We start from the raw sequence: 21698 nt of genomic DNA, 5'->3' as shown, positions 1-21698 counted from the left end.
AACTTTTGGAAGGATTTAAAGATATTAGTATGGGAATAAGAACTTAGGATTTAAATGTAAAAGAACCGTAAGTCAGGTGTAAATTCAGGTCAATAAGTTATGTCTGTTTAATATATTTTCTATATCTATAATATGAAAATAATGCTATCTATGTTCTTTAAAATATTAAATGAAGACAATGCCAAGGAGACCTTGCAAGATGGTTCAGCAACTAAAAGTACTTGCCACTGACCTGACGACCTGGGCTTGGTCCCCAGGATCCACATGGTGGGAGGCAAGAACTGACTCCTATAAATTGTTCTCTGACTTCTCATTCTAGCTGTGGGCAAGGGCACGGACGCACACATACACACACACACACACACACACACACACACACACACACACACACACACACACACACACACACACACTAAATAAACATGTTAAAAGAGCTAGATAACCTTTTTGTAAGACATCATTCTTTCTGTAAGAAAATCAATGTATCAAAGCAAAACAAAACACGTCATGTTAATACAGCGTAAGCACACTTAATAAGTGGTTTGGTGATAAATTTTGTTTTGCACCTTCCAGAACATACTCATCCTTTCAAAGTTGTGCTTTACCTGGTCATAAATTCCTCAAACTTTGAACTGGTAAGGTTAAGGCTGGACCAGTGTGTATCTGCCACAGGCTTGTGCTCCGGAGGACCCAGATATGCAAGAAGTGTGGCCATCTTATCGAAAGGTCGTCTTCCAACAGCTTTATGATCCCTGGCAACAACAGGAAATGCTTAGAGGAAATAGCACTTCACAGTAACTACAGAGTCTGACCTTCCTTTAGACCATCACTGCTTGCTTTTTTTGTTTGTTCTAACTACTTGTTCCTGCCTGTTTTTAAAGATTGCAGCATTGAAAGATCTCCAATCTTAGACACAGGAATATTTCCCACCTGTAAAATTTATTGTTTTAAGTTGAAAAAAAATTTTTTTATAAAATTGATACCTGTAACACTCTCATCTACTTTTTCTTATGGTAAAAAGACTGACTACCTTGCAAAGCCAGTGCTTAGGACACGGCCTATGTAACCATGGGTAACTCACGATCTTTTATGTACTTTTTTTTTTTTTTAAGACATGGTGTTACTAGAATTATCCCAGGTTAACCTTAGACTCATGATCTTCCTACCTCAGCCTCCCAAATGCTGATAATATATAACCATGTTTTTAAAGATTTATTTTGTGTGTGTGTTATATGAGGCCAGAAGTCGGTATCAGACCTCTGGAGCTAGAATTACGAGGCAGTTGTGAGCTACTTGACATGGGTGCTGGGAACCAAACTGGAAGAGCAGTATGGTGGTTTGAATAAGAATGGCCCGATAGGCTTCTATGTCTGAATACTTAAGTCAGTGTGTGTTCTCCCACACTCCTCTCTTCCCTTTCCCTCCCTCTCAACAAATTATCAAAATTATAGGATGTCCAAGCTAGTTGGCAGACATGAAACTGTCAAATCACTGTCTATATTTTCATGTTTGAAATATGCATCATTTTGAAAGTAGCACATTTAAAAATCTCAACAAACTGCGTATGTATTCAAATCATGACAAAAAGAAGAAAATGTTCATCTTTAAGAGTTCCAGGTTATTAACCAGGTGGTGGTGGTGCATACTTTTAATCCCAGCACTTAGGAGGCAGCAGCAGGTAGATCTCTGCAAGTTCGAGGCCAGCCTGGTTGGTCCACAGAATAAGTTTCAGGGCAGCCAAGGCTACACAGAAAAACCTTTTCTCAAGAAACAAAAACAAACAAACAAACAAACAAACAAAAAACCCGAAGCAAAGCTCCAGGTTACTTAGGCATTAACAAAGAAAAAAGAAAATGCTTTCCTTCTCCTATTTTAGTGGCGTATCAGCTATGTCCATGCCTACTTCAATACTAACAGTTCATAAAAGACTAAGAAGTTTACTTTTAAATTCCCATCTCTTAGATGTTTAGCCACAGTTGGTATGGTCTCCTCTCTTTCTCACAAACAAGAAAACCATATTTTATTGGCACCCAAGGGAATTCCTCAGACACAGCAACTGGAGCCCTTTATAATTTTATATAAACTTAAAAGGAAATAACTCTGAGAAAGGACAGCAAATATGCTACTAGAGGCTTTAACTAAAAAGCTAGCAAAATAATTTCCAAATAATTTCAGATACTGGATCCATTCTCATTCTCTCTAGTTTGCCTTCCCTCTGAGACAAGGTCTCACCATGTAGCCCTGCAGGCTGGCCTCAAACTCACAGAGATCCCCCTGCCTCTGCTTTACACACACTGGCATTAAATAGCATGGCTCCATGTCTGGTGGTACTTTCTATATGCAGCTTCATTTGCGTAGACTCGATAGGATCACAAATGCAATGGCTGGTATGACCAACTATATAACAGGAGTTGATTTTTTCCATATGCCATAATTCATACTGCAAAAAGATCAACAATTTTATTAATTCAACTTAAATTAAGTGTTTTAATTTCCCCAAGACTGGGAAAACATACCTGTTGCTGGAAAGATACTGGCCAATTTTCTCCTGATTATTCCAAAGCAGCCGATGTAAAGCGAGCACATTGCCATCACTGATGAAGGAAAGACTATGGTTTACTGCGTCACTTGTGGGACAATCTGATGCTATATCTAAGAAAAACCTGCAAAAATGCAAAGCCATTAGAATTGTAAACACCAGGTATACTTACACGTATATATGCATTAAATTTATATAGAGTCAGTAATACAGTATCTGTGATTGCAAATGTGGAGGGCTTATGCCCTCAGTGTAAACAAGAAGCACAAGGAGAAAATTGTCTATTTCTGATACTTAGTTTCCACTTCAGCATCAGAGCAGGCTTCTGAAATGGGATAACAATAAATTTGGATGGATGAGATCTGCAGAATAGGCTAGTGTCTTATAGCTAAAAGAAGTGGAGGCCTAGGTAACCTCTCTTAAAGTTACACTACCTGCCTGTCAGAGCCAGGATTGGAACTCTGGTTGTCTTAACCATCCATGAGGAGTCACAGAAGTTATTTTTTACCTGAAGACACCAAAGGCCAGGAAGCGCTGAAATGACAACAAACTGGAAGGGCAGCTGTAGAAGGCTGTGTGACATCAGTGACATCAGCTGGGTGCCTGACAAACATGGCTCAGCAGGCCTTGCTCTTCTTTCTCCCCCATTCTCTCTGCTTTGCTAAACACTGTTAGATTACATTCCTAAAGTAGCCACTAAGGTCTATCCCCATCTTTGGCCACTTCCTCCTCTTGAGGCTGAGTACTCTCATCAAACGCCCTGCTTTGGTCACTAAATTCAAACACCTGGGTGTCTCCCTTTACCTTTATAAACAGCCATTTCCCTGTGGGCTATGTCTGCCCCCTCTCTGTCCAGAGGCAGTCCTTTGTCATCATCCCAGGTCCCTAACCCCTGTCCCTAGGCAAATATCTCTTCTCCCTCATCCTCTATCTCCTGTCTTATGTCTCTTATTTCATGCCCTCTGTCCCTCTGTGAGAAATAAATCTTCTTTGTGCTGAGTATTTGGTCTTGGGATGTCTTTTTTTTTTGGTTCTTTTTTTCAGAGCAGGGGAACGAACCCAGGGCCTTGCGCTTCCTAGGCAAGCGCTCTACCACTGAGCTAAATCCCCAACCCCGGTCTTGGGATGTCTTAAGGTGATTCCAGTCCCCTCAGTTTCTACTGCTGGCCAGTGACTTCTGGAGACGAGCACCTTCCCAAAGCACTTTCTCAGGAACCATCTCACCTGCTTTTTAAAAAGGAAACCCTGACAAAGACAGCACTGTCCCAAGGTTACAAATAAACCAACAATTCAGAGAATTAAAGTGAAGAATGGGTTATGAAAATTCAGTCTTAAAGCCACTACAATTAATCTCTTTATTCACACTTAAAATCTTATATTTTTGTACTTCTTGGTATATAGAGCATTGTTTTAAATTCAGACACACTTCTAAATGGAAGAAACAAATGTGTTATTAACATAAAATCATTCTAATGTATTATTTTTATCACTTAGTTTTAGTTTCTAATACAAGGCATCTTCTTGAACCCATTTCACAGCACTGCCGAAGTTAGAAAATGCCAACAGTTCTTTATAGTTTCCAAATACAAAAGCTACCTTGAAATTAATAAGAGTATAGAGATTTTTCACAATTTCTCTTAAAATGAAATAAAACAAAAATGTGTTCTTAATCTAGAAAGGATAGGGGGACCCTCCCCCCCCCCCCAGAAATTTACTGTAGCCCATGCACAGACTGCAGTAAAATGGAGACATGGCAGGCAGCGAAGACCCAGGCTGCTTACCTCCGTGCCAAGTCGAAGTTGCTTTTCACAAAATCATTAAAAGGCCTCATGTGCTCTTCCTTTGTGAACAGTACATGATTGGCAATGCTCTGAAGGACCTAAACAATCAAACAGATTATGAGCATATGAGTAGTCAGATTACTTGCTATATGAAACCTATAAATTAATATAGTCATTAAAATAATTTTTCCATTGATAATTCTACTAGCGATTCAACTCAATTAATTACTCCTTATTATAAAATTATTCTATTGTTTTAATTCTTTTCAATTAGAAATATTATATATACATATTTTAAAGTATCTAGTACATGAGTATGTGTGTGATATGTACATATATGCACACATTTGCATGGGTGATTGGTACATGTGTGTAAGCATATGCAGGCCAGAGTTTGACACTATTTCCCTCCAACATTGTCCATCTTCTATATTATAGCATCTCTCATGTGACGGGAGCTTGCTCCAGGGATGTTGTCTTTGCCTCCAGCGTGCTGTGATTATAGGTTAAATGCCATGCACTCTCTGACATTTACCTGGGTGCTAGGGGATCTGAGCTACAGTCCTCATGCTTGCATAATTAGCACTTTTACACATGGCTCATGTTTGCAGTCTCAAGTGTTGTTGTTAATGATGATGACGACGACAATGACTAAAGAAACCCTACAATCTGTATCTTTATTTCCAACTCAATCTTCCCAGAGCAGTTACACAGAAAACCCTCACTGAAAGACAGATACTTATTTGCTAGTATACCTTCCCCTCATAGGGCCCACTGTGTGTGTGTGTGTGCGTGTGTGTGTGTAAATGTATATAAATATAAATAAAGAATTCCTTTGCAATACAAAAGGCACATAACTGAAAACCACGGGACTCTCAAAAGCAAAATGAAATCAAAGTACTTTGAATACTGAACACTGAAAAATTATCTGGAAGGGATATTAAAAATTGCAAGAAGTATCAAAATAATTCACCTTTGACATTAACTTCAAGCCCCTTTCAATTCTAGGTGGTGGCTTTTTATCTAAAATCCCTGCTTCATACGGTGAGACAATGGCAGGGTTGATGAACCTCAGGAACATGGCACTTCCGACGGCACCGATGCTGTTCTGAGGGAAGCGCTGGCTAACCACCTGAGAAGGAGGAGTTGAGAGTTGAGCAGACAGTTTGTACTGAAATAAAGAGGTGGGAACAACGCTTTCAAGGTCAGAGTCTGCACAAAATTTCAATTATCAGTCTTAGCTGGTAACACCAGTTACCCTTAACTGTGATCACGTGATTCTTTTTTTTTTTTTTAAGACACAATTAAAAGAGAGGAAAAATCTCCTCATAGAAGAAACCTGAAAAAAGATTTTACTTCATAATCATTATGGGCAACAAAAGTAGACTTAATTGCACAGAGGTTAAGCTATTTCTCTAAGATCAACAGACATAAAGTACAGTTGACTTCCATAAGGTCCTCAGAACTGAGCCTCTAACAGCACACCTTCTACACTCTATTCCTAACAGGGAGAGCTAACACTTTGCACACCCGCTAAAATTGACATTTCAGTGCAACTTACCATATACATCTCTGCTTAGCTTTCTGCTGAGTAAAAAACTTACTTACAAGCCATGTTCTTGCCAGCCACTTTTCTCCATGAGCATGCTTCCTAACACAAGGACCTACCTATTATTTAAACCACAGGAGAAACAGGAACTCTCAGGAACCTAAAAGAAAAAAGGATCCCACCAGAAGACAGAACCCCCACACTCCATGTACCTCAATTTATTCTTCTGCCAAATAAGTAATAAATTAAAAAACAAACAAAAAACTTTTCAGGACCCAGGAAATAGCTGCCCTCCCTGAAAAGTAGCAGGAAGCCTATGTAAATGGACCTATCCTCTCTATAACAAAAGTGTTCTGCACAGAATGCAAAGGACCAGGCAGGGAATAATGTCAGAACTGGCAAAACAGGCACAGCAGACTGGAGACAACGTCACAGAACTGGTTGTCCCTCTACCTCTACCTAATACTTCCCATTTTAAGCTAACACATGGAAATGGAACTATTCTAGAATTTAATTTTTGTATGTATCATTACTTTTTAAAAAAGAACACATGCAATAGTCAAAAGCTGTTCTAGTTTGGTGTGTCTAACTGTGATGGTGGAGTCCTAGCACTCACAATAACGGGAACAGAAGGACAACCTGCATCCCAAAGGCCCTTGGGGGCGATAATGAGAAGACAGTTTATATGCAGAAGTGCCTCTCACTTCCCTTTCCTTTACCGAGTGTCAACACTTCTCTTTTATTCACAGATTCGACTCCAGATTAACTGTCGGCTACTTCACTTTATCCTGGCCTACTTTGTGCTTTGTGAAATCTGTATTTCTTTATTTAAATTATTATGTCACTGTTTTGTGTGTTTTGCCTGCATGTAAGTCTGAATGCCACTTACAAGCTTGATACCCTCAGGGGCCAGAAGAGTGTGTCAGATTTCTTGGAACTTCTATTACAGATGAGCTGTGAGCTGCCATGTGGGTGCTGGGAACTGAACCTGGCCCTCTGGACGAGCAGCCAGTGCTCTAACCACTGTGCCATCTTTTCAGCCCTAGGGTCTGAATCATAAATGTGTCCTTACCCACGACGTAAAATCTCAAAATAATTTTCTATCACTTCTGATAAAAATAATTAGAAAAAGATTTCCGAAAATGATTCTTTGGTGTAGTCGTTGGAGGAACCAGCAGCAGAGAGGCTGGTGAGCTCTATTCCCTTTATGTACACTGTGACGCTCAGGGAGCTTCTCTAGGTTACAGTTCTTTTGGGTGCCTAGAGCACACAGGAAGAACCTTAGGATAGCAGGAAAATTGGCTAAATATAGCTGTCTTTTTTTTTTTAAACCTGAAATGAAGTTTTACATACAGAATTAAGAAGAAAATTCAAGTTTACTTTTCTTGGATAGTTTTTAAACTTTTGAGGTACTAGAATCCCAAATCTGATAAAAAGAAAGCAAAAATCAGAATCATCATATAATTTCAGAATGTGCAAAGACAAACGCTGACACTGAGTTCTTTTAGAATTTCCAAATTTTAATTAAAAGAGGCAAGAATATCAATAAGCTAACAAGACAATGAAGTGTTTGGGGAGCAAATCATGAAGAAGGAAGAAGACTAAAACTGCCTTCTGGGAAGTCATGCTCCTAGTCCACCAAGTACTTAGATTTAATTTTAAGCAGGCTGGGGTTTCTTTGTTGTTGTTGTTGTTGTTGATTTGTTTTATGAGTGCACTGTAGCTCTGGTGTTCAGACACACCGGAAGAGGGCATCAGATCCCATTACAGATGGTTGTGAGCCACCATGTGGTTGCTGGGAATTGAACCCAAGATCTCTGGAAGAGCAGCCAGTGCTCTTAATCAACAAACCATCTCTCCAACCCTTCTAAGCAGGTTGTTTTTAAAATAATATTTTCAGTTTAACCCATTAAAATCCTGAAATAGTTTTAATAGGCCCAACCAACATCATAGTTTGTCCTTAGAGAGTGAGCCGGTTTATTGAACTTCTATGAAAGTGTCTTTACAAGTATTAATAATGGCTGCACATAGATAGTCTTTAAAATGTATGTTTGGAAGTGGTTGTTTCAGAGGTTAGGTGTGGTAGTTCTCACATATAACCCTTGCAAGGGGGAGACCAAGGCACGAGCACTGCCATGAGCTCAGGCCTGCCTGCTATGAAGGTCTTCTGGGTGCCTTCAGCACTTAAGACCTGTTTCAAAAACACAAAAACAAAACAGGTCGCTACTTGGTGGTTGTCTCTAGGAAAGAGATCTTATAAAGCACAACTTACATGTCTCCTGGTTTATATTTGAAAATACTCATCTTGGGAACTTAAGAAAGTCTGAATTATCTTCTAAGAAGGGTTATTATAAAATTAATAAGAAATACTTTAACTTTTAACCCTTTCCAGATCTCTAAAAAATAGTATCAAAACTTCATGTTTCAGAAAAAGTTTCGTTATTGTAAATATGTATCTTTTTGGCAGTGATATCTATATTTTTGGAACTAAAACCAAACAACACTTAAAACTAATAGAAATGCTGTATAAAAAGTTTCATGAGTTAATTTATAGAAAGACTGTTCTCTCTTTCACCACTATTTAAAATCAAGTTGGAATTTTATCTAATACCACATAAAGTTTTTGTTTGCTTTGTTTTGTTTTATTTTTGGCTTTTTGAGACAAAATTTCTCTGTGTGGCCCTGCCTGTCTGGAAACTTGCTTTGTAGACCAGGCTGTCTCCAAGTCAGAGATCCACCTGCCTCTGCCTTCTGAGTGCTGGAATTAAAGACATGGACCACCATGCCTGACACGTTGTTTTTTATTTCCAACTCTATAAAAATCTAATTTTGACCTAAATAATATTCTTCATGTAAGGTCAATGATCAGCTAACACCACCCCCCAACACACACACACACACACACACACACACACACACACACACACACACACACCCTTAGGTAAAGTTGAACTATAATAATCAGATAATAAATTATATATCAGCAGAGAATCACTAGCTATACATGGTGAAATCCTGAAAGTCTTGAGTTAGGCAGGTAACTTCCCCAGTAATCTAAGTATATTGTATTATTGAATATAATAAACTGAATCAGCTGTCATATGTTGACATAACTAAACACCCAAAACCCAAACTTTCTATGTTTCACTTATTACAAAGGAAGTCAGCTTGCTCTCAAAGGAGAAAAATATTAGATTTCGTTAAACCACTTAAAATGACATTCTAAATTTATAATGATTAGCATGTCTTCATACTATAGAATCTGTTCTGAAGTACTGCCAGTTAGACCCCTTAGTTTCTTAAGGACTGTCACCTGTGCTGAGAAATATATTCCAAAATTTTATACATATATGAAAATCCATGAAAAAATTCCAAGGAATAGTTTTATATAAAACCATAATAAACAGTGTTAGAAAAGCTATAATACATGCTCTAGAGAAACACAGAAAGCCTAACTTTAATTATGTTATGCTACACAATGACATTAGTGTAACAGTAAACAAGAATGTTAGAAACAGCAAATTAATTTCCACAGTGATGATGTATAATGTTAAACCCACAATGCTGGGAATTAGAAGGCTGAAGCATTAGAGGAAAATGTTTTAAGCAGGAGAGCCATCCAATCCAATCCATTTGTTCAGAGATGATCAATTTCATGTACTATACTCAAAAAGAAAATTCTGAATGGCCATAATAAAGGTATGAGTCTCTAAAGTTTAATTTAGTTCTAAATTTTAAACACAATTATAAACGTAAAGCTTTATTATATGTAAAGCTAAAGTAGAAAATGAAATATAAAACCTGACAAATATGATCTCAAATTATTCCTTTTTAATAAAACTCCCTACAACTTGTGAATTTTTTTTTACACCATTCTCTATAATCATTTGGATTAAGTGAACAAAGACAGGACTAAACTGGATAATGGTGAGTCCCATCCACAGATGATGTTATTTTAAAAAATGAATGTAAGTTATACTGTGAACAAATGATAGTTGTAGGAAGAAAATAATTATGGCAATCATAACTTTCTCCCTTTTACAAGAAGGCAAAAGTCAGAAGCAGGCAATATATTCAAGTCATGTTTGCACGAGGCTCCTGTGTCAACGTGACCTCACTGAGTTGTCTTTTCACTAGAGAAATGTAATGTGTATTTTCTCTAAGGTAAAAGTAACATCAGCATTAACATTTCTATGATCTAAGCACAATTGTCTAAATTAGGGTGGCTGAGACTATCAAGATAAAAATACAATTAAGGGGTTGGGGATTTAGCTCAGTGGTAGAGCGCTTGCCTAGCAACCGCAAGGCCCTGGGTTCAGTCCCCAGCTCCGAAAAAAAGAAAAAAGAAAAAGAAGAAGAAAAAAATATATAAGGAGTAAAAATTAAAATTTAGCAACTCTGAGATTAGAGGTATGAAATGAGCCTTGGTTTTGGTAGCTCTAGAATGTACACCCTGAATTTAATGCCTATGTTTGGGGGGGGGTGTCACATTTCTGCCCACAATGTATTTATTAAGAAGTGCTTTTGTTTCTAGAAAAAGAAACCACTCACATGACCTGCAAACAAGAAGCAAGAATGAAGACAGTCAGCATCCCCTAAGGCCTTGAAATTAAGTTTCGTTCGCATTCATTTATAATTTAAAAAGTAACAATAAAATTAGATCAAGGGTATTCAATGTAATAAATGCACAAAACATGCCTTTGGGGTAAATCAAACCAAAGGAACACAGAGAATGTTTCAATGTAACTTAATTCCAGGGTTAATCGAAATGAGAGCTATTTTGTGCCAGAATTAGTAGAATGATTTCACAGTGAAGGTCAAATAGCTGAGGTGAAGATGTTCTTAACAATAGCAAAGACTTGGGGTTTGCTTCAAAGGAAACAGCTAGTAAAAAGTTCTCCAGACTTACTGATTTTTTGTTTTCCTTTTTTTCTTTTACTGTAGCTTTATTCAGTAGGGAGTGGCAAGTTGCCTACAGAACAGAGATGAGCACAAACAAGTCACAGCACCGACTACATACAGCAACAAAAACAATGTTGGCTTGTACATAAAATTACATGGTAAAATGTAACACAAATGGAACCAACAGAAAAGTAGAAATCAACTGAATTTTGAGGGAAGAAGTTTAATCCTGGATTTTAATTTTTATTACACTTTTAAGCCAAGCATAAAATAAACAGCAGGAAATGTTGAGACCCAATCATGTCTACTATTTCTGGCTATAAGTCATGGAAAAAGCTGTCCTCAAGCAAATCTCAGGAATATTTATACTTGAGTCAATTCCTAGCTTTTGATAAATTTTACATAAAATATTATGAAGTAGACCACCCTGAAAACATTGTGTCTACATAACTTTTTCCGATATGTAAAATACTTCTCTGTGTATCCTTCAATTGACTTAAGAGTTATTTTTCCAATACCTAGCAGTTAATTAAGATGTTATTAAATAAAAATTTAAATGGCTAGATATGCAGAAAACAATTTTAGAGACTCAATCTAAAATTCATCTTTTAAAAGGAGTGTTGTTCTAGTCTCACATCTTCCAACGCACATGGACTGATCCCTGAAACGGTACTACTCAGTTTATTAAAAACCACTGTATCTGGAAAAAGAATGTTAGCATCAACCAGGAAAAAGTTGATTAATATCAAAGTTAAGAAATTGAAGACAATATTGTAGACTCAAATTTAAACCTGATTTAAAATGTCACTCATTATAGATGACGATTTATCAGACTGCCCTTCAACACGCAAAACCCCAAAACCACCCATGTGAACCCACACAGACATGTCAGTCTCACCACAGAGCTCCATCTCTAGAATAAAGATTTCTTCAAAATTAAAACTTCTGATTGACTTATACTAACTATTTTTTTTAATATTTTAAAATCTTAAAATAAGAGCCAGTTATGGTGGTAAACACCTGTAATCCTGGCCTTAGGGAGTGGAAAGTAAGAGAATCAAGAGTTCAAGACCAACCTGGGCAACAAAAGACACTTTCTCAAAACATCAATTTAACCATAACACAAATTTTTTGATCCAGATTTCTAAGGCATCAAAACCCCTCAGTTTTCAATCCATCATCCATCCACCATCCATCCATCATGGATCCTACATGCACCCATCCATCCATTATCCATCTATCAACCATCCATCCACCATCCATCTTCCAACCATCCATCCATCCACCATCCATCTTCCAACCATCCATCCATCCTCCATCCATCCATCATGCATCCATCTAGTAGCTCTTGGACACCTAGACGCCAGCACTATCTTGGGCCTAGGATGCAGAGGTAAAAGCTCATTTCAGCGTGCTTTACTTCAGGCTTTAATGCAGTTTACAAAAATATAACCATGTAAATATTCAGGTTTTTTTTAATTGTGGTATATGTAGCTTTAACACACATGTATAAACTCATTTGAAGAAGAAACTTTACTGGGAAAGACAATGTTTACTTAAAATCACAGTAGTTATTTCCCATTTTTCTCACCAGAACTGAATATCCACTCTAGAAATCATTTTCTCTTTGTTCCGAATTTATCAGAAGGAAAAGAAATTGTATATGAGAAAAATAGCTTAATTATAAATGTCATACATTTATAACATATTATAACAATTATTGTATTATATATTATTCTTACATAGCATTTTAATCATCTTTTCTAAATAAAGAAGGCAAACACATATAGCTGATTACAAGATACAAAAAAGCTTGAAGACCCAAACCTGAACTCAAGTAAAAATCAGCTAGCAATATACTCACTTAGCTTCCAAAGTTTCCCCAGTAGATCCTCAAAGGAGCTGTTTACTAAGAAAAGGAAAATGGGTTCCCATCCTTCCCAGCAGAGCAGAAAAGTACAAGGGAACCATTATATCTCTGCCAAAGTTACAAGGGCAAGCAAAAGCCCCAAGAGGGGGGAAAAAAGGAAAAGAAAAAGAAAGAGAGAAAAGAATAAAAACAGAGGCTGACAGAGGGAAGACTGAGTTAAGGACAAAGACCAGAGACTCAATGAAAAATGTATTGGGTCTTTATCTTTGATCACTGTAAAATTTGCTTATTAAAAAACAAAATCTTACTTAAACGAAAACTTTGGTCCATGGTAGTCTGCAGTAACTTTATCCACTACAAAATAATGCCTAGCCTAAACATTTGTATAGAGTTTCTGTGAAGCTTTAATGTGGTAATTCCAATGTGACAGCAATGCAGGCTGTTGTGAGGTGTGCTCTAAGCAGGGCAGGGCAGGGCAGGGCAGGGCAGGGCAGGGCAGGGCAGGGCAGGGCAGGGCAGGGCAGGGCAGGGCAGGGCAGGGCAGGGCAGGGCAGGGCAGGGCAGGGCAGAGCAGCACAGCACAGCCCAGCACAGCAACCAGTGGCAGTGAGCCACCAGTCAGCACTTCCTTGCCTTCATGGTTCCCTCCACACCTAAATAGGAAGGCTGGTGAGAATCCTGCTTACTTAAATGAGTAGAAATGATAAATTCCGTCATGAAATATTTCCCACATACCTATTAAGTGTCCAATTCTTTTTACATTACTAGAATAGTGCTTTCAAACTGGTGCCCAAGTTTGCTGATGATATAAACGGATACATTTCTCATTATGGGGACAGCCACATGAAGAGTTTCTATTAAAGTCTAGTAGGCAGACCCTGAATTCCCCATTCACTTTTACCCAACTGTGATAAGGTCACTGTCATTTTGGAAAGCCATTTTCTTTCTAAAAAACCAAGAAGGTGATTTCAGACTTTGAATGTGTGCTGTTTATTTTCCACCTCAGTTTATAACAGAAAAACAACTGAATTGAATGTAAAGAGAAACCTAAGGGTAAAGTTAGGAGAAAGCAAACAGGCAATGCATTAAGCTTCATTTCACAGTTCTAATTAACCACCCTCTAGCTGCACGTTCGACCAGGTGAATAACCGATGTGGAGCTTCCTAAGCTTCCTAGAGCTTTCTGAAAAGGCAGTAAAAGTCCTAGCACATCCAGAAAGTGAATACTAAGTATATTTTATTACATTTCTATGTACGCAAAGTTTTCTTTTTATAGATACAGAAGTACATCTTTTAAAATAGCAATGGAGAAAAATTCACATAGCAGCCTCACAGCTTTTTAAATGGTGATTTCACTGATGATGCTAATGTCTCTAGGCAACTAAAGCTGCAAGCCAAAAATAAAAGGATGACGCTACAAAATCAGAGAAATGCATGGGTTTTGGTAAATGTGTAAGTCCTTTCCCTATTTGCACCCTTATTCCAAACCCCAGGATCTATGTTGGTTTTCCCCCCTATTTGAAAAGTTAATACAGATTTATAGGCAATCCCTTGGAATAAATTATTCCTAAAACTGCATACCCAATTAAAAAACAGAAGTTACAGAAGAACAAAGGCCTTATTCTTTCAACACAGAGGAAATCACTGTGGACATCTGAATTCAGGAGCACTATTTGCTGTGACAGGGTTAGAAAGTCAGTCAGCTCCTGGATGGTGTGGACTCTATCTTACAAGCAGCACTCCACATGAGATACACAGGACAGTTAGCATGACCTGCGAGAACAGGACACAAACCAACAATCTCCTAAAGAGAAACCAAAGTTATAGATCAAACCATTCATACTGTAAAAAAGCAACAAACTTGCTTCCAGTGAGAAAGTTCCTGTAAGTAATTTAGGCAAAAGATAAGCTAAGATGCACAGTGTATCTCACTGCAGTACATTCAGTAAATTACTAGTTGTTTTCAACACAAAGATGATTAGTTGTATTTTCCTTAAAGTTCTTTAAATGTCTCTGAAGAAAATGTGAAGCCAACCTAATGGTAACATCTATTTTGAGGTTTCTTTTATCTTGTGTGTAAGTGTTCTCCTGGTTGTATGTGTGCCGCATGCATGCCTGGTGCCTGAGGAAGTCAGAATACAGCATTGGCTCCCCTGTGCCTGGAGTTAGAGATGGCTGTGAGCCACCAAACCTGGGTTCTCTGCGAGAGCAGCCAGTGCTCTTACTACTTAGACCCCTCTCTATCCCACATTACAGTCCGTGTTCAATGACTCTGTACATAGCACTCCTCTCAGGCGCCTTTGGACTCAGAGTGGTAATCTGGAACTTTCAGCATACCTGGTACAAACAATGGCAGACACTTCGAAGCTGCGAGGGGAACTCTGAGGAAGAACTGATGATGGCATGGAAGAACTTCTCTGTCATCTGAAGGAGGTTCCTCTGGTTCTCCTCAAGGCTCTCAGAGGGCTCTAACCTGTCACAAAGGAAAGGGAAAACCAAACATACATGACCATTGAAACAAAATCACCCCCATAAGACTTTCGATCCTCACTGAAACACAAAAAATTTGCTATGAAGGGAGTGGGGAGGTGAGCAGTTATAATACCAGGTGCATAGCTCACACTAATTTCAGTATTCACAAGGAGACAAGTGACTGGCATGAGCTTGAGGACAGCCAGGTCTCTAAAACAAACTAACAAACACAAAATTGAAATTCCAATACTCAGAAGGTGCCCACAGGAGGCAGGAGGACCAAAAGTTGAAGGTCATTCTTAGTTTGGTAGCAAGTTTGAGGCCAGCATTGACTACAGGACCCAGTCAAACGCATACAAAACAACAGTAACTATGACAAAAACAATTTGGAGGAAACCAGAATTTAAGATAAAAATCAGCCAAGATATTACATATTTGAGAGTTTTTTGTGGGTATAGAAATACTAGTACTTTGTGTGGTCTTCTAGATTGTTTGTTGAAGGGGGGGAGTGTGTGTGTGTGTGTGTGTGTGTGTGTGTGTGTGTGTGGACTCTCTTTCCACCATTCGGACTGATCTCAGGCCTGTAATACCAGCACTAGTGAGTGCCAACACCATGTTAAAAAAGCTTCAGCTTTTGGAATCTTTTTGACTTCTGGATGCTCAACCTGAGCTGATCTAGTGGGTACAGACCAGCATCATAGTTTTTAAGATTATTAGAGAGAATCACAAGTGGTCAAAATGCAGAGACTAAGTCAGTGACCATGGGTTGTCTAGTCCCAAATGCAACATTTATAACATAACCTTATATCTAAGGCTCAAGAAACATCGAAGAAAAGGGGGACTGACTGTAAAAAACCAGAGGGCCTGGTCAACTACTGCATAACAGTGTCTTGTCAACAAAACAGAGATGTTCCCACAAACTCTCAGGCCACCTACTTGGGACCTGCAAAGATCACACTAGTAGGTGCACCTATGTGAATGAAAGATTTTAACAAGGCCTCCCCCCTAGATGAAGAACTACAGGCAACCAATAACTACTGAGGGAAGGAGAACCAGATTTTTTTTTTCTGGTATTGTTAGTTTATTTCAAAAAGGAGACACCAATCCTAAGTGTTCAGCCCTAAACACATGTAAATAAGGCACCGTAAATTGGATGCAGTAGGTTATGTGCATATAAACATGTACACACACACACACACACACACACACACACACACACACACACACACAGCGCTAAACAATTCTAGAAGATTTTCTAAATTTGAGTGTAGGTAGCTGGGGGAGCATGGGAAGAGCTGGAGGGAGAGTGGAAATGATGCAAACACAGTGTACTCACTTAGGGAATCCTCACCTGAGTAAAAACTAACGCAGGGGAACTGTTCCATCCAGAACTGACGACTTAATGACTGGCTTTCACTGCCCTAGAAGGCACATCAAACTTCTAAAGGGAGGAAGCAACCAACAGGCCTACCCAGCAGGCTTTTCAATGGGGCTCATGCCTGCCCAGGAAACTCGTGCTGACTGAGCTGTCTCCTACCCTCCTCTCCCTCGAATTTCTTAACTTGTAAGTTTAGAATATCTCTCTCCCCTTCTGATGTATATTTAATGCTATAAGTTTCTACATTCCTCTTTTACTGCCGCCACCACTTTGGGGGGTGTGGTCTTGCTTCCTTTCTGTCAAGGCACCTTTTGCTCACCGAACCTCCTCTGCTGCATCTCCTCTTTAGTCCATCCATCCATTCTTTCCTGTTAGATGGCTTCTCTAACATTTCTTGTTTTTGCATTCCTTGTTAGCATCCCTGTTCCCTGATTTTATTAGTCAGCAGTCCCTTCATGTTGTCCCTATCTTTCATTAGGGCTCTCAGCATAATAACCAGGTATTTTAAATATTCAATATAATAATTCCAAAATTTCTACCACATCCAACTCCTGTTCTGATGCCTGCTTTGTCTCTTCAGACCAAAACCTGTCCTCTCTTGGCGCGCTTATAGTTTTTCTGTTGAAAGGTAGGCACCACATACAGAGAAACAAGGAACTGAGGTGAACAGACCTTTAGTGTAAGACTTTTATCTGCTGGGGAGTTAGCTACGTTCAATGTTTGCTGGAGCTGTGGGTGTCTGTTTCTCTTTTTTTCTTCTTCTTCTTCTTTTTTTTTTTTTTTTCCTTCATTTTTTTTCGGAGCTGGGGACTGAACCCAGGGCCTTGCGCTTTCTAGGCAAGCGCTCTACCACTGAGCTAAATCCCCAACCGCGGGTGTCTGTTTCTCTGTGTCCTTGTTCTCAGGTTTTCCTGACTTCTAAACCAGAGTTCTGTGCTGAGCTGTAATTCACTGTGAATACACTGGAGCCCAGCAGCTGTGATGCGGGGAAGTGGCAGGCACTGCTCTATGCACTGATTCTATACCCGTTGTTGTATGCTGGGCCAAAGTCTCTGAACTTCAAGGTCCTGAATATTTCAGAAGGATTTCGCTTTTGTCCAGAACTCTCTCCATATGTAAGACAGAAAGGCTGTGGGTGTGGTAGAGGATTAGGGGTAGCTGAGGGTCCATCCTCCAGGTCAAATGAGGCTAGGAAAGAGCGGGTTTTCTCTTCAAACACATGTTGCTTAGGAATAACAGAATCCAAGGAACAGATTTCAAATGATTCAGTTTTTCTCCTGCCCAAAGCACAAAGGTATGTTTCTCTCACCTTCTTCCTGAAAACTCAGAAAGCCTTTTGAAGGTAAAACTTATAATGGTGGGGTAGCCCCTTCATATTGGGGCAAAGGAATTCTAACTTTTAAGCAAGTCTGCACTCCACCTGTAGCAACTCGTTAATTATGGTCTAAGTAGCCATACTAGTTACTGGCTCCAGCAGCTGTTTCCTGTGGTAGGTAAGTACTGCCAATCTGTATTCAGATGTTTCTACTCAAGTTTGGGAATGGTGGTTTGCCTTGGGATCTCAATCCTCTGATAAGTTACTGCCAGCTAAGGGATGCAGCTCACTGGCAGGAAATGTCTACAGCATATGCGTGCCTATAGTTTGATCCCCAGAATGGCAACAGCAAAACACAATCTAAACTGATGTGCTAGCTGTTTTTCTTTCAGTCAATCGCTCTCTCTCTTCCTCCTCTTGTTCCTCTGGCCCTCTATCTTCCCCCACATCCTTTCTCCTTTTCTTTTCTTTTTTTTTCCCCCACTCCCCCTAGGGAGCTAACCCAAAGCCTTATGCATTTATGGCAAGCATTCCATCACTGAGCTACGTGCTCAGCCCTTCAGAATTCTTGATGGTTTTTCCTTCCTTTGAATATAGGAGAGTAGATTTTCAAAGTCTTGACTTGTCAGAGTGGGTCACAGTCGCAGGTGTAAACAAGCCTATGTACCCTGGGGGTCTAACGGTCTATTTCGAGAAGCTGGTGAGTTTTGTTTATACATGTGAATCTGTGTGAATGAGTGCCACATATTTAGGCGCACTCCAAGGCCAGAAAATGCCTTGGAACTGCATTTACAGGCAGCTGTGAACCACCTGATATAGATGCTGGGACTTGAACACAGATCCTCTAGATGAACAGCAAGTGCTGTTAATCAGGTGAGTCATCTCTCCAGCCCCTCGAAAGTCATTTTTACCAAAAATAAAAGTTACAGTTGATTTATGGGTGTCTCCCTTTCCTATATTTTCTTAGATTTGTGTGTGTTTAGCTGAGGATGGAACCAAGAGCCTTACACATGCTACTAGGCAAGTTATCTACCACTCAGACATCGGCCATATGTTGTCTGCCTTATTGATTTTTTTTAACATGATGAGAAATGAAGGACTGAGCTGACAAGATGGCTCAATGGATAAAGAGACTTGCCAAGGAAACCTGTTAATCTGTGACTGATCCTTTGTCTTTCACATATATACCACAAACACATATCAAGCACACACACAAAAATATTATTTCTCAAAAACAGACATGAGAAATATTGCTTACTAGGTATCTCTAGAACATTTTAAAAATATGTACTTTTCCTTGGAGCTTAGAGTGACTATGAACTGCATATGATGAGGTAAAGGTGGCTCAGACAGAGCAAGCAAACTGTGCTGCATTTGCTGTCAACAGCAAATCACCGACAACTTACTCACAAGGTAAGTATCAAAAAGATTTCTGCTAAGGTTGGGGATAAGCTTAGTGGTTGGGCACTTCCTAGCACGCAAAAGGACCCAAGTACAATTATAAACATCACCAAAACAAAACAAAGAAACAAAAGCCCCATTTGCACTTAGAAAATATTATCTCCACAGCAAACAGCTCGGGTGCAGAAAAGACAAGGTTAGAACACTAAAATGGAAGCTGTCTGGGCATGGCAGCACATGACTCTTAGCACTTGAGAGGCAGAGGCAGGCCGATCTCTGTGAGTTCCAGGCCAGCATCGTCTACAGAGTGTGCTCCAGGAGGGTCACAATTATGCTATGAGACCATGTCTCAAAATCCAATATTCACAGAGCTAAACTATGAAATACTGTGCAGCAGTAAAAGAATAACAATTTCATAAACTTTCACAGAAAGATCAAAGACCCATGACTAAGCAAAAAAATTAAGTTGTAAACCACAAATTCATTGTGTTTCCTTTTAAAATTAAGCAATCACATTACAGTATACATCTTCTAAAACTACGTATATCTTTATACAAAAGAATGGGAAAAGGACAGAATAGAGTGAAACAGAACAGTATCCATAGGGGGTACTCAATGAAGCCTTTAATGATATCTATTAATGTTTTTATTCTTTAAGGAAAATGTATTTGTGTATTAGCTTTAGTGTAAAAACTACTGAGTTCAATTTCCAGCAACCACATGGTGGCTCATAACCATTTGTAATGGATCTGGTGCCCTCTTCAGGCAGGCGGATGTATATGCAGCAGGGCACTCACACATTAAATCAATTTAAAAAAAAAAAAGTTAAAAGAAACACTATAACCCCAGTAGTGTGAACTGCGTCATGAAGACTCCAGGTTCAAGTACAGGTTGGGCCACATAGTCTTTATGAAAAACAGAAAACCAAGGACAGGAACATGAGATGAGGCTTGCCTCATGTAGTACTGGGGGCAGTGAAGGAGCAACTTGGACAAGATGACAAACCTGGTAGGATCCACTTCAAAGCTAACATGCTGCCAATCGGAGGATGTGATAATGATTCGTAACAAGGGGTCCAAGAGCTTTTGTAGGTAAGTAGCACCGTACACCTAAGGAGACACCCAATTAGGCACATATCCACACAGCTGCATGCAAAGATAATCAACCTAACACGCTCTATAAACGATTTCTTCTCTACACACCTAGTGCAGGATGCACACAAAGTGAATGGCACACACCTTGAAGCAGAACGTCATTATCTTACTGGCCAAGCTGTTGCCTCGAAAGAGAGTCTGCATGGAGTCTGCCAACTCTACCTCCTTAGAAAACATGTTCCAGAGCAGCTGGTAGAGCAAATGCCGAGAATCAAACAGCGTGACCAGAACTCGAGCCAGCTCATCCTGGTAACAAAGCACAATTGTGTTTCTGTGAACAATTTTACTTTTTTCTTGGGTAGATTTAAAAAATTGTAAAAGGTTAGAAAAAAGGCAGATCTAAAGCTCATAATCACCTGTTAATCAAGGTAAACAATAACTTATCATTCCTAAATTTTACCTCTGTCTATTATAGATGACTTTTAAAACCTGTTTCTAATAGTTGTTAATGCCAAAAATTAACTAGTCAAAGATGGGGTTGGGGATTTAGCTCAGTGGTAGAGCGCTTGCCTAGCGAGCACAAGGCCCTGGGTTCGGTCCCCAGCTCCGAAAAAAAGAAAGAAAAAAAAAAAAAAAAAAAAAACTAGTCAAAGATGAGAGACTTAAGCTTTACCAGAAGACAGAAAGATACCACGATTTGGCTAAATTACATCATGAAATAACAGTTCATTTTTGAACAGACTGTTTTCTTAAAAATAATTAAATACAGAATGACTAAGGCCAAAAACAACAAAAATGCAAACACTAAAGAATTATTTAAAAATCAGAACAGAGGGGGGGGGGGATCGGCTAGATAATTAAAACACAAAATTCAGTCAGATTTATGTACAACTAAAGAGTTAGAATTGAGGCTATCCTTTCATTCCTTACAGAAATTTTTGTGGCTTTTTGTTTTACACAATTAATAAAACTGTAATTCACTATTAAACCCAATACCAAGAGAAGACAGAGAAAACACCAGTAGCTATAAACGAAGAACCCTCAACCCTCAAACAGTAATAAAGGCCATCATGGTCCAGAGCCTTGTCCTCAACCTGGCCTGGTCCCAAGATTATAAGAACAAGACACTGGAGAAGCCAAAGAATTAATGGGGACTCAGCACTCTGCTTCATTTCCTGTAGTTACACAATTCATCTTGACAAAAATATAAAAACTCTACCCTTCATTGTAAGTTAAGTTAAAAGGACAAGAATTTAGGGACAAATTGAAAGTTGTTGGGCTTGGGCTCCAGCTTTGGGGGGACTGGGGTGGGGGACTTGCATAGCACAGAAAGGTACTGGTCTCAATTCCAGCACAACAGTAAGGAGAGACAGCAGTAGTTGTTGCTTTTAGGCCCCA

General features: G+C 39.1%; 1 protein-coding gene across 10 annotated transcripts in view; it reads right to left on the bottom strand.

Annotated features, from left to right (window-relative positions):
• Window positions 1–21698, bottom strand: part of Nf1 (neurofibromin 1) — a 232595-nt gene that overhangs the window by 105667 nt on the left and 105230 nt on the right. For 5 of the 10 annotated variants that reach the window (XM_087569750.1, XM_087569756.1, XM_087569751.1 and 2 more), the window contains 8 exon segments: window positions 20445–20606; window positions 20212–20315; window positions 14978–15113; window positions 10779–10841; window positions 5294–5452; window positions 4321–4418; window positions 2517–2663; window positions 606–752 (listed from right to left, as the gene is read on the bottom strand). In XM_087569750.1, the coding sequence (XP_087425876.1) occupies window positions 606–752; window positions 2517–2663; window positions 4321–4418; window positions 5294–5452; window positions 10779–10841; window positions 14978–15113; window positions 20212–20315; window positions 20445–20606 (1016 nt within the window). 10 annotated transcript variants of the gene reach the window in all.

This window comes from Rattus norvegicus, chromosome 10 (genome assembly GCF_021556685.1).
Source record: "Rattus norvegicus strain SHRSP/BbbUtx chromosome 10, alternate assembly SHRSP_T2T, whole genome shotgun sequence".
NCBI lineage: Eukaryota > Metazoa > Chordata > Mammalia > Rodentia > Muridae > Rattus > Rattus norvegicus.
The sequence above is the reverse complement of the archived record's forward strand: the minus strand, read 5'-3'. Positions and strand labels throughout refer to the sequence as shown.